Source organism: Scomber scombrus, chromosome 8 (assembly GCF_963691925.1).
Source record: "Scomber scombrus chromosome 8, fScoSco1.1, whole genome shotgun sequence".
Classification (NCBI taxonomy): domain Eukaryota; kingdom Metazoa; phylum Chordata; class Actinopteri; order Scombriformes; family Scombridae; genus Scomber; species Scomber scombrus.
Window position 1 is genome coordinate 8644639 of NC_084977.1, and position 13962 is coordinate 8658600.

The 13962-nt window shown below is 40.5% G+C and overlaps 2 protein-coding genes across 7 annotated transcripts in view; one reads left to right on the forward strand and one right to left on the reverse strand.

The window, feature by feature from the left end:
* The window catches only part of fryl (furry homolog, like), a 66910-nt gene extending 65144 nt beyond the window's left edge, over positions 1–1766 (reverse strand). The window contains exons 1-2 of one of the 3 annotated variants that reach the window (XM_062423906.1): positions 1634–1714; positions 644–751 (exon numbers count right to left, since the gene is read on the reverse strand). The gene's annotated coding sequence lies outside the window, so the exon portion shown is untranslated. Of the gene's footprint in view, positions 1–512; positions 621–643; positions 752–1633 lie in introns of those variants that run through there. The other 2 variants (XM_062423905.1, XM_062423907.1) reach the window with 2 other exon arrangements.
* Positions 1767–6133: 4367 nt separating this feature from the next.
* On the forward strand, positions 6134–12451 carry dcun1d4 (DCN1, defective in cullin neddylation 1, domain containing 4 (S. cerevisiae)). Of its 4 annotated transcripts, none has more exons than XM_062423916.1 (11): positions 6134–6192; positions 7530–7600; positions 7725–7764; positions 7932–8019; positions 8258–8346; positions 8490–8563; positions 8982–9073; positions 9255–9363; positions 9847–9951; positions 10090–10192; positions 10289–12451. In XM_062423916.1, the coding sequence occupies exons 1-11, from the start codon at positions 6174–6176 to the stop codon at positions 10342–10344; spliced, it is 846 nt and encodes a 281-aa protein (XP_062279900.1). In that variant the 5' UTR covers positions 6134–6173; the 3' UTR covers positions 10345–12451. The 4 variants fall into 4 exon arrangements, with proteins under 4 accessions (XP_062279900.1, XP_062279901.1, XP_062279898.1 ...); XM_062423917.1 differs by having other exon boundaries at positions 6135–6192; positions 8493–8563; XM_062423914.1 differs by lacking the exon at positions 6134–6192 and adding an exon at positions 6214–7190.
* Positions 12452–13962: the final 1511 nt, after the last annotated feature.

The following is a 13962-nucleotide window of genomic DNA, read 5'->3' on the forward strand; positions in this document are numbered from 1 at the left end:
CTGAACTGCTGAGTTAACAGTTAATCCTAGCAAGGGGGCAGCTTAGTAAGGGGGCCACTGTGGGGGTGGTATTTCTTTCTTTTTTTTTTTTTACAGAGTTTGGTTTTTCATCCCCATACTTTTCAGTACCATTAATGTCTTACCAGATTTAACCAACACACACTAACTCGCTGGAATTATGCCCCAGATAATCACAGATAGATGGCTCTCTTCAGTCTAGGGGGATTCCCTCTAGTTTGTGTGCATATATACAAGAGAATAAACTACACATCTGTACTGCCATCAGAAGCTTATCCTGGAAGGGATGAGAAGGAGGGGGGGGCTCAGCCAGTTGCACAGACTGATGGTCTATTAGGTCGGGCCTGGCGCAGCATTGCAAAGTCTGCTGTATAAAATGTTTAAACTAAGTGTGTCACTGCATATCAGCTTCACATCAGCGACACTGCAGTGGTCGACTGAAATTACACTGACTGCAGCAAAATAAAACAGAGAATGTATGAAATGAGTGTCACCTTCTTCCAGCGGCGCAGCATGAATACACAGGTGTATCCGCTGAACTGGTGTAACCTATCTTTGTCTGCAAAACAAAAGTTGGTGTAGCTGAGCACCCTCATGTGGAACCCATGAGTGAAGACAAACTGACTTTTCTTTCTGTCACTGAGTCTTCTTCTGAAATAGTTTGGCCATCTCCACCTCCAGCAGATTGAGCAGATTCCTCTCTGACTGTGTCCCAGTGTTACTGCTCGGGTCCCTACAGAAAACGAACAAATGCTTCATTGTATGACTGATACAGTCTGAACGGGGAGAATGAAGTCCTCCGAGGAATGTGAGATGCAACGCTGACAGCTCTCTCACTGTTGTGCCAATGCATTTAAGAAGCCATCACCATGCTTGGACATGTTATGGCTTAGTCCCTTCCAACGCACCATTTTTTAAATAGTGTGACCTCTTATGAACAGAAAAGTTCTTGCATTAAAAAAAGAAAAACGCTGTATTTTTCCGTTGTTATATGTCCCAGATAAACAGTGCGTTAAAAAACACTAAGCTTACTGAGTTCTGCTTGTGTGTGCACGGTTATTTTGACATTGCGGATAAGCACATTTGACAATTTTGTTAATAATTATGTTGTCAGGCGCGTGTAGTTTTACTAACAAGACGAAAACTATGTTCACAAAAAAAGGAGAACTGACATTAGACATGTTAAGACTAGCAATTAGCATATACTCAGGGTAACGTTCACGGTAGCTTTTAGTTAGCAACTAGCCTGGTGTTGATGCTGTGCCGAGCAAACAGCTAATGTTGAGGAAGAGGCCAGTTGTCAGCTGTAAGTTAACATTCAACGTGCTAAGACGAGAGCCGTATTAACTGTGTGGCAACGATAAAACTGATGTCACACGGAAGCCGTGCGGTTTAACTTGCAAGGTAGCTAGGCGATTAACTCACACTAGCAGAGGAGCCAAACTCCTTTAGCATGCTACGGCAGCCAGTTTGGGTACCACAGTTGGAAAGCTAACGTTAAGCCCAAACAACAAAGTAAATCACGTAACTTGACCTAAGCCATCGTTAACTTGCATCGGGTAGCAACCACCGTGTCCGCAGTTACATAAATAATCGTTGAGCTGACGTTACTCACAACTTTTTTGTCTCCTCTCCCTTTAGTTGAGCTAGTAGGTAGCTAGCTTGCAGACGTTCTTCTCATTTGCCGAACAAGCTTCAGCGTCCTGGCCCTCCTCCATGGGAAGGATTTGCGTAGTGGTGTGATTTTTTTTTCTCTCGGTCTGTTTCGTGTTGGGGAGAGCTCCACTGTCAGAGCAGACGGTAGCCTGTTTGTCCCGCCCTCCTTGCTGAGGATTGGCTGTGCTGGTGTACGCCTACATAAAATATAGCTTTCTATTTCACCAAATACGTGGCAATCCTAAAAAATCGACCTGTTGATTGGATGACGTCTGAGGGTTCATTTTTTTTACATACCGGAGTACACCGAAATTTACACAGATAGGCGGGCATGTAAGGGCTGCACGCTGCAATTGAACACTGAATATGCACACTTTAAGGTACACCACTATGTTTTATCAGTAGGCTACCTCTCATATAGTTCATATAAGTATGATTAATGAGGTAAGAATTATTTGTGCTCAAAGTAGAAACACCAAAGTGTCAACACTGCCAGAAGATGGTGGAAAACTAAGCTGTTAAAGGCCTCATCCACTCAAAAATGTGTGTCAAGTTGGATGATTGAGTTTCACTACTACAGGATGATATATTTGCATTGTTTGTTTTCACATTCATCTGTTGAAAGTGTAAAGTTTCTCTGTGCTCGTTACAAATCTGATTTTAAGTGGTGGGCCTATGAGCGGGATTTGTAACATCAAAAATAGTTTGGGAGACAATTCTGGTCCAATATTCAGATAACATAAGTGTGATAAGTGTGATGTGGAAACCTGGAAACTCCTGAGAACAAACAATGAGAATGGACTTTAAAGCTAAATAAGAGACATTGTGTCCAGCAGTTGAAATTTGGAAATTAAATGTATTTATTTGTCATTATTTCGTTTAAAAACACTGACATTTTTCAAAAAAAAGAGCAAAAGGAGTTAAACAAATCTTATTTAATTCATTTAAATGCTTCTTTGTAGACTTTGTCCTCTTGTGAGACATTAGTGTCCTCCTGTGTGACAATACAAGTGACACTTTCTGTCACACGACAGGATGTTTCAGCCTTTTGTGTCAGTTAATCATCTTGCTATTCCTGCCTAACCTGTCATTAGTAGTTAGCAGGGCATATTTGTATAATTGTGTAGTTTAGCATACAGTTTTTAATACAAAAATATAGAATTTAAAGGTGTCACATCAAAGAACAACAAAACTTAACACTTTTATAGTAGCTTTAAAAAAGTTCAATATTTGACCAATTCTGAAACAAAAACTCACCATGTGCACATGTGATGGGCATCACAGGAGGCTCAACCTTGAATGGGGTCTTCATCTGAATAAAGTTGTCTGTGGAATTGCCTGATTTAAATCATATGGTGTCACACCAGAGGACATGGTTTTCAGTGACACCTTTCTACACTTCTAGAAATCTATGGATGAAAAAAACTGATTGCCATTTACTAAACAGAGCAATCATGATACCTTAGTAATTAACAAACACAGGCCTATTATAATACTGTGCTAGTGTTTTAAGTTTTCTTACAACTTACTACTCTGTTGGCCTCAAATCGTTGTTCTGATATTGTCTGTTCTCACTTTCAATCTGACCATTAAATATAGACTGCAGCAAAATCTCAGTTCCAGGGTTATTAGTTGTTCCTACTGCAGCATCATGGTGACCTGTATTATATTACTAGACAGGCTGGCAAACTGGACTGGACTTTCTGGCACAGTCCTAATTTGGTTCAAATCCTACTTGCATCATATTTGAGTGAACAAAAATATATGGAATTCCCCAAGAGTCAACAGACAAGACATTTTGATTTGTCATATAGGGAGCACCAGGTGGAACTGATAACATTAACAATGGCTCAGTTTCATTCAAGCATCATACACTATACGTGGGTCGTGAATCTGCTGACCTCTGTTCAATCTGTAGAAATTATTCAAAGCAACATCCCTTATCACACAACACCCAGATCCACATGCTGTATGGAATGACTGTGATCCCATGCAACTGCTAAACTAGTAACTGTGTGGCAGAAGGTTTGCCTCTTCTATGTAAAAAAAAAATGTCTGTTCATATACCATTGAAAGATACCATTAGATAATAATTATATTCAAGCAAACAGTATTTCAAGAAATAGATGTATTTGGATATTACTCTGTCATGTCATATTTTTTAAGCAGAGGACATCAAACACAAACACAGTATGAACAGTGAAGCTTCCATAACAACTACAACTCTGCAAAGGTGTTCAGTTGAAATAAAACTAAAAGGATTGTGATCTCAGTTAAACAGGAGAAACCTGTAGTCATTGTATGTGGCGGTATCATGTCATTTGCACATAAAAAGGTGAAATTTGGGTCCAATATACAGTAACTTTTATTTTCTTTACTGACGAAGCGAACATAAAGATAGATGGAATAAATGTAATTATTAAATAAACTGTACTGGTGGTGACATTTCCATTATGCATGTCCTAAAATGTGTATTTTGGTGGAGTCTCAATTCACTGATTCTTTGAAATGGCCTGATTTTGGTCATCTGTTTTCTTATGTTTTGTGAACATGTATTGCAATTAATTATTAGTCCAAGTGATTTGGTGTACTGTCTTTATTCCTTTGTTGTACTCCCTGTAAGATATTTTGTACTCATACAGATAAAACTGTAAATACATTACATTATAATTCTAAGGACAGTAGCTCCCTCTAGGGGCAATATTGTGCATGGTTTCTCCTGAATCAATATATCAACAATGTCACACAATGAAGTACAGTATATGAAAAGAGACCAATAGATACTTTGAAAACTTTAAATGCATAATAAGAAATAGAAATAGAAAAAATGCAACTGACCTCCATGCTCAAAGTCCCTTTGTGTTTCCAATTAGGCTGAAAATGAAAACGTAAAACATAAACGGTGCATTCAGGATATTTTAACATGAGTCTGTCAATGTACAAAAGTCACTGTACTAGACAAGCAAACTAGATTGCCAATAGGACTGCACGTCAAAGTGGTTATTATAGGTTAAATCAATGAGTAGTAGGAGTTTGTTGCTACAGATAAACAGGCAATGATGACACAGATTTACTGTTTTGCACAAATTTCAACAGAATTAGAGAGGTTCTTCAGTTAATTTCACTTTTTACTATTGATTCAAAAGGAGGCATCTTTCACAGAATATAACTAGTGTCAGTCTTTTCATAGGCAAAGCACGGCAACTGTCTTTGGCCCAGCTGACCTACATTAATTTGGACTGAATAAAGGAATAAAAATGGGTCACAATAGATCATTTCAATCATGACCCATGACCTCATCACACATAAGGCATGTATGCAGCTGGTTTTTCGAGACACAATACAAATGTATATTATATATAAAAAGTATATATAAAAGTATATTTTGTGTGGAAAATAATAATCTGCAATGTAGCAGATACATGTAATGAACTAATAGCACAATATTTCCCTCTGATAGGTACCTGGGTATAAGTTTGAAGTAGCATTAAAGTCTTGTATTACTTGTATTGAAAACTGCTGCCAGTGGTAATGCCACTGCAAAAGCAAACATTGGCTCTATTCATGGGAGGACCAACAGGTGTGGTAGATCATATTAATCATAAAACATCAGATTGCTGCTGTGGTCATGTTAACAAACAGTCCCTGCAATGGTCTGCCAGCACTTACAGGCAGTTTGTTCAACCCCATCTTGTAAATATGAATGTACTAAAAAATGGTGGCATTCGGGCCCAGGTGGTCAGGTTGTGTCACCTACGGCGGAAAAGATTCAGTGCAGTACTCTAAAGATTTGGGGTAGTCAGTGTAAAGAGGCCATGTCATTAATGTATGCGTTACTGGTAATAAAAACTAAACTTAGGGGGCAATGGCGTTGTGTGTATCCGTTCGTTTTGATTCACAACAAGCATTTACAATCACCTGACCGGCAGTGCTCCACAATACTGAGTTTGACACAGTAACCGAAGCGTTATTTCTGTGGTAAGACCAGTGCTAACAACCGGGGCTTCATCCGACCGGCCCCACCGGAGAAGATAAGTGCTGACGGCTGGAGCAGCACGGTCGTAAAACGATAATTAGCACAAACCTCGACCCGGCTGGGCTGACATTAAACGAACCCAAATAGCAGCAGGTTCCCACCCACCGGGAGGTCAACTTATGACTGAGTGGACCAATCACTTTCCATCGTGGGCAGGTTTTCATGCTTGCACGAGGAAATTCTGGTGATTGACATCCTTATAAAAATCTCGACACCAATGAACGGCAGAGGCAGCGCAGCCTGTTTGGGAACTCTGACTAATCACAATTGTGCAAGGGAGGGGTCTATTTCTTTTTGTGCCGTCTCGAGACATGACAGCCTGAGGAGCCAATCACTGACGAGAGAAGGCGGAGACATAACAGCATCGCTTCCAATCGTGACCCGCGGGCGTGGTTTACGAACACAGGGCCCGCCTATTGGCCGGTCTGCGGACTTCCCACAGACAGTTGTATGTTTCATAAAAATGCACTCTGATGCGGCAAGTAAGTAGTAACGTTAAAAGGGGCTTCTTGTCGGTCAAATTACAACCTTTCGCGGATGATGCCGGAGAGAAGCAGGCGGACGCTTTGTGATAGCAAGTCTCCTCACACTCCGTGGCTCAGTAGGATTTGATGAGGACGCATGAATTCCGTGCTATTTGCTGGTCTCTTTGTATTTGCCAGTGCTGTCTTTGGCGACAACAAAGGAAGGATAGCTAGTGAAATAACTGCTGCACTGGACATACAAGAGGCTACTTTTGACACGGCGGTGCTCCTGAAGTTATTTTTTGTGTAGCATTAGCAGTGCTTGGTTGAATGCAGCCAACGTTCGTTTAATTCATGAAGGTTTTCGATGGTAATCTGGCTGCGTTGTGGTCTTTATAGTAATCGTTACTGAGGATGCTACATGCGTTTCTGCTCAAACTTGGCATCAACGTAACGCTTTTGTAAATCGGTCAATTTTCTGGTCAACTGCGGACTATTACAGAGAATGAAAATTGTGACGCAGTTTGTGTAAAACATCTTTCTTTGGCTACTGCAGCAGTGCCGTCGGACTCTGCGACACCTAAACCCGCTGCTGCAAAACGTCTGCGCAGTGCTTGTGTGCAAGTAGGCATATAATGTTAGATATTTTTTTAATATAAGGCAATGTTAAATGCATTCAGTCAGTTGGGGTTATGTTGGGGGGTAGAGGGGTCTAGGAGAAATAGTTGTTTTGTCGAGGCATGGGAATTGTAGTTCAGTATCCTAACCACAGCTGACGTTTCCATGGCCTCCGTGAAGGAAATGGACTACAACGCCCATACACCCAACTCTCTAGATACTTTGTAAACTCTGTGCAAGTTGCGCGTCTGCACTGCTATTTTAGGTATGCAGCTAGTGCTATCTGCTCGGCTGTGTGTTGGTTTGTCCGGGTTTTGGCCTCTGAAAAATAAATTGATAGCAGCGACATTTGATGACAGCTTTTCAACGCAAGTGTATAGATGACATCTGGCGAAAAGGTAGCATGCATGATCCAGTATTTTCGAGTTTGCATGTCTGTCGAGGAATGCAGAGAGTCACTCCCTCATTCGTGTTGGAGATTTTTCTGTCGTTTACCCAAAACACAAAGTGGAAATCACACGAAAGTTACAAGAATACTATAGAGTTGATATGTTTGGGGTTGTTTTTACTGAGAAACTTGCAGTTCAAATCACAGGCTCTTGTTGGCGATGTAATGATGTCACCTTCTTGTACCCTTGTACTTACAACCCGGCTCATAAGTTTGACTAGCAGCAGATGGTTGTGTGTCATGCTTTAGGTTGATTTTTTGATGCCATCTTTATTTTTTGTGGAAATAGATTTTCAGCTGAATTCCCACTTGACTACACTGGCCAGCATCCATAAGATCCACCACACCTTGCACAGGCTGGTAAATACTTATTGGCAGCTCGTGTGTTTTTATTAGTTTGTGTGTGTGATTGTGTGGATGTGCATAGTGTACATATCTGTGTTGTTCATAAGAATGTGGTGTTTTTATGTATCTGTTTTAACAGAACCTGACAGAAGACGTTGGACAGGATAGCCACCCCTCAGGTAATGATGGTCCACGTGTCTTACACAGCAACTTAACATAAATAGAGTAGTCATGTTTGAAACTACCAACAACTCTGTCTTTACCAAATTTGAAAGAGACAAAATCATCAACTAAGAATTGTTTATAACTACTTGTTTTTCACTCTGTCTTCTTCTTCCTTCCCCAGCTTGTTGCTCGAGAGCCATGCCTCCTAGGAAAAAGAGGAGACCCTCTGCTGGAGATGACATGTCAGCCAAAAAAAGTCGCCAGGACAGGTGTGACACAATACTTTTACTTTTCACAATACAACCCCTTCAGTGGCATAGCTATGACTCATTGTCTTATCCAGTTATACAAGAGAACTTAAAAGTTGAGTTTCATTTTCTTATAAAGGAACCATCACATTGACCATCACACAACCATCACATTGACTACTTTTGAAATTCTGTTGTGTGCTTCCTGTGATGCTGCCAAGCGGTGACCAAAACTACTACTACTTCTTTTCCTCTGCAGTGTCTTCAGGAAACATGAAACACCACAAATCCGCGAGGAGGAGACGTTTTCCAGCAAACGATGCTTGGAGTGGTTCTATGAATATGCAGGTGAGGCATTACGTCAGAAACCACACCGCTCACAACAACGTATATAATAGGTTTATTCCCATTCAACCACTGTTCAGTCCTGTAGGTTTTTAGTTGCACATGTTACATTCAAGCTACATATGGTTTCGCAACTGTGTCTAAAGCAGGCTGTGATGATGTGGTGGGTCCAGAGGGCATGGAGAAGTTCTGTGAGGACATCGGAGTGGAACCAGAGAACGTAAGCAAAATAGTTGTTTCTTTTGTGCGTTTTTGAATATTAAGACGAGTCTGATTGCAGCAGTTTGCTTGATTTATCGCTTCATGACGTGGCTGTTGATATTTTTGGCTGCTGGTCAGACTATACAAGCAGTTCTAAGGCACCAGTTTTGGCTGTGGTAACATGTAATGTCCATTTTTTATAATTTATTATTTTCTAAAATGTGCAGTTACAATTAATAACAAACAATTGTTGGATGCAGCTCTAGTTTAAATTAGTAAGCCATGCTCATGTTTTCTCTCAAAGGTCTTTAATGTCAGTTTTTTTCAGTGTTTGACATTTAACAGACATGTCAGTTCAGTTGAAGGACTGATAATATGAATGACACATCTTCTATTTAAGGATATCTGTAGCTATGAAGATTATTGTTTGTGCCCAGGTGGTGATGCTGGTGCTTGCTTGGAAGCTGGACGCCCAGAGTATGGGATATTTCACTCTCCAGGAGTGGCTGAGAGGCATGGGCTCACTGCAGTACGTCAGTTACCTGCTTTAAAAAAAAAAAAAATCTTTTAGCACATTATTCTCAACATTTTTTGTCCCCTTGCTGTGTTTTCCCTGTCTCGAGTCATGTTTTTCAAGCATGCCCTTCATTTTTAGCAGAGCAGGTGGCAAATTACAGAGCATGTCTAAGGCACTTTTCTGCTGTTGTCAGGTGCGACTCCACAGAGAGGCTGAGGAACTCGCTCGACTACCTGAGATCTGTCCTAAACGACAGCACCAGTTTTAAGCTTATTTATAGATATGCCTTTGATTTTGCTCGGGTGAGTCAAGCCAAGTTTTGTCTGCAAAGAGGCTCACACAAGCCCTCTCAAAACAAGTTCATTCACATTTAGTTCAATAGTGCAAACATAGTTGTTTGCTAAGTATGTCTGATTGAAATTCATGTAAGGTCAAGCAGCACTCGGACCAACCTTGATGTTTTGAAAAGGTTGATCATTTTACAGTTTGACTTGGAGTGTGAAAGCACTTATCAAGTGTATAGCCTATTTACATAGCTTGACTTTAAAGATATGGCTTAAAGAAAGTCCCCGATTAGTGAATGCAAATACTAATAGTGAGAAAAAACAAGATGCAGTAGTGATAACAATGTAACGTTTTATTACCAGTGGGTTAAAGAATTCAGCATGTTGTGTGTGTTGGGCAAATGTTGCTGATAATGATGTTATTAGACTGCCCCTGTTCTTAAAATGCAGTTGACATTTTGCATCGATTTCACAAAGCTCTGGGTGTTTTTGATTGGACAGGAAAAGGATCAGAGGAGTTTGGACTTGAACACAGCCAAGTGCATGCTGGGACTTCTTTTGGGAAAGACGTGGCCTCTGTTTCCCGTGTTCAATCAGTTTCTAGAGGTAAGGGCCATGCTCAGAAATTGCCTCTACAAAAGTATGCAAAACCAAAGATGTCTCATACAGAGGTTTTTGATTAGATTGTTTCAATTGTAGTTTTGTATTGACAGTAAAAGGTTGTGGTGCTGTATTATTCCTCAGCAATCCAAGTACAAAGTCATCAACAAAGACCAGTGGTGCAATGTTTTAGAGTTCAGCAGGACAATCAACCTGGACCTCAGTAACTATGATGAGGATGGTGCCTGTGAGTGAATCTTTAACTACACATCGATGCGATGACGGAGCCTCACAAATTACAATATTTTAATCTTTTATCATTTCTGTCTCCTCCTTTTATCAGGGCCAGTTTTGTTGGACGAGTTTGTGGAATGGTACAAGGAAAGACAGATGTCATAGCTGCAGAAGCAAAATGGAAAATGGCAAAAAATACAACTGTGACAACAACGGCTATGAGAATCAACAACCAATAAGTAAACAATACAAAAATGGTGAGGCAGTGACAGGGGGTGCTTCCCGGTAAAGGAGGGGTTCGGGCTGTGGGTGGGCTAGGGTGGGGGCGCTGGGTTTGCTGCCTGGGTGCACGCTGCCCAGATCGCAGAGGCGGAGGGCTGTCATTGTGGAGTTATGTTCCCTACCGAAGTTGCATAGTGGGCTAGCTTGCAGCAATCCCCAGTGGCATTGCTCTCTCTCACTGTGACATGTCATATTGCTGTCTGTGTTAGGATAACATGGTATCATACAGGGATGATGAAAGCAAAATGGTGTAATGTGGGAGAACCACTCCTCACCCCTTGTCTTCAGCACAGAGAAACCAACGGAAGTGACCATTCATGCGTTGTGTCTGAGTCTTAAACAGGGTCACTTTGACCTGGGCACATTTAAATACTATATATCTGTGCAATGAACTTGAACTTGAACAGATGGCACTAACTATAGTTTGTCATATTTTGAGTTAAATAGGAGTTCTTCAAGAAGCACACTGTGTCAAATGGTTGATTGCAGGTTTCCGGTGCCTGTGCTGTTTGTTTTTTTGTTTGTTGATTTGTGCCAGTGATTTTTTTTTCCTTTTTTTCCCTCCAGTTTTTGTTCCCTCCTGCTGTTTTGCTCCAGCTAATGCTAACAGTTTGCTAAACCCCGGCAAAGGCTTTAGACCTCATAACACCAAACAAATCAGCATTGCTGCTTACTAACTCTTATTACAGTACAGCGGTGAGCCACTAGTGCTCTGATCAGCATTTATTGGTCTGATGACCAATTTATGTATCTACGTTGTGTAGGTAAGAGTATTACTGTGCCTCAAAACATGGAAGTCACTTTGTGTGTGCCACACACATACCAACAAACCCAAATGTATATACACGTGTATGTGTGTGTGTGTGTATGTGTGTGAACACGCGCACACATACATACATTCATACATGCTCATGCACACACAAACACTGAGTGGTCAGGGAATATTTCAGGATGAATTCAGACTGTTTGGGCTGTGTTAGAAGATGACATAGAGCTAGTTGGTGTCCATTTTGTATTGATATGTGGCATCTGTTTTGTCTTCCTTAGTCCACTGATAGTTTCAGGTCTCCTCTTACTAGTAGCATCTCTCCCAACATTGACAGTGTTAAAATAACTACAGTGGAAGATGAGTGACCCTCTCAGGACGAGGTCCTTTAGGCTTGAGTAGAAAGCTAGGTAAGCATTGCTTTGCACCACCCATAGGATCTAATCAAAACAATGGACACTGACAGTTTGGAACTGTGTACTGATGCTATGCTGTTCTTTTCGCCTAGTATAATGTTCTTGTAACACATGTATAAATTTGTCTTTGGCTGTGGTGTGATGCTGAATTGTCAGAAGATTTAATATTTGCATGCATGCTCCAACAGAGCCTTTTGTGAATGGATGAGATTTTTTGAAAACATTTTTCAAACACATTTTTGTTTTGTACAGGAATTTGTGCAAGTGTTTTGTGCTTAATTTGATATTCACGATCATGTTATCTTAATTCTGATGAAAGTCATGATTGTGTCTATTAAGACCTGGAACACACCTGTAACCTCACGGTGGAACGAGAGTTCCCTCCTGCATTTACCCAATCTTAAACATCCTCACACATTCTGTAAAGCTCTAGGAAGCTGCAACCAGTAACCCGGTTTTTATTTTATTTATTGGAAGAAACTTTTGCACAGTCACATACATTTAGAATACACATTTAAATCAGCTCTCATTTCATTGAAATCCACAACTGATGGATCTATATGAAAGCCTCTATTGTCATAATTCAATGCATAAACCATCAGCATAAAATCTGAGACTAAGGTAGTTGTTGGATCGCTTACCAAATGTTGTGTACAGATAAATGTTTTAGTATTCTCCCAAGAAAATGCAGGAGGATGAACAGCCTTGTCCCAACTGTATATATGTATGTAAACTCTGTAAGTGTCTATATGTCTGTTTTCACTATAACCTATGTCTATATACTTAAATAAAAGGGTTTATTAACTTACAGTGTTGTATTTGGGCTCTTATGTTAGCGGTTGTCCATACCACTGGGTTTCTATTACCCATATTTAGAAATGACAGCTCTGCATTTTATTGTTCAGAAATGTGGCTTTATTTAAGTCTCTTAATAAGTGCATTAATAATGTATGTTCATTAAGATGATACAATTTTACTTTTGATTCACAGAAATAAGGCAAAGGTAAAGAAACAGAAAAGAAAACATCTATTTTGCTTCATAACAGCTAATACAATAACAAAATAAATGATCAGTATTTACATTTAATTTCCAGTTTAATACATCTAAAATAGAATAATTCAAAATAATCTTTGTAATTCACCAGCAAAGTAAAGATCAAACAACAATGCCAATGATTTACCGTTTGATCAGTGTTTAGCATTCATTGGCCTCTTTATTAAACACTACTAATGTTCGCATTTGGGGAGTCAAAATAGTCTGTCTGGTTCTCTGATATAGGTGAAGAAGGGTCAGCCTGCCCCATGCTTCTCTGCTGTTGCAGATTGAATCTTGTGCTTTCACGCCCTTGTTTGTTACTGTTTTGTTGTGACCTCCATGAAAGATCTGCTGCTTCTTCTGGCAGTGGTGTTGCTGGAATAGGAGGTGGAAGCTCTTGGGGTGGTGCAATAGCTACAGCGGCATGTCTCCTGTAACTGGGAATACCATACAACCGATCTTCTGCTTTTCGCTCATGTACTGAAGTAGAGGAAAAAAGTAACTTTGACTGTTTGGCCAGGGGCTTGATGTATTCCTCTGACCTATGGTGGTAAGAACTGATGTCCCCTTGTTGGCGCTGGTCATCACACAGAGGGGATGTACCCATATCTAAGTTTTTGTGTTCAGTGTCCCACATTTGTCTCTCTGATGACATTGCTTTCAGGGCATTGAGGCCTTTCCTTTCTTCTCTTTTCTCTGATACAACTCTCCAAATCTCATTTGTGTTGCTGGATAAGTTGTCAAGCTTGCCAAGAGCTCTACCTGATGAAAGAGAAACACTACTTGGACTAAGAGATGAGTATTCATGTATTGGTGTCGCATCTGCTTTCCTTCTTTCTTGTTTTACTTCATCATCAGTTTCACTACTGGATGAGTCGGAGGAGTCAGGTTCTGGCTTTGAAGGTGGTGCCTGTTGTGGAGATGATACGATTACATCCATATGCCTCCTTGGACTGGAGATTGAAAGATCAGATAGATGACCCTTCCACCTTATCTCAGGTGGCAGGTCCACATCTGTGGTGTGTCTGACCTGCCTGACCTTTTTCTTTACCATAGCACCAAAGCTCATATTGGGAACTCTCCCTGGGGCAAGAGGGGCATTACTATCTCCCACACTATGGGATGAACCAGTTACCATTTCAGCCCCTGTATATCTCTGTCTTGTATGGTCTGTAGTTTGAGCTTTGCCACTGGAGGAGAAGGAATCACTTGGTAGTGATGAAGATTTGATAATTAAACGCTTGTAAGTTATCAACGAGTCATTATCAGTCATTCCCGATAGA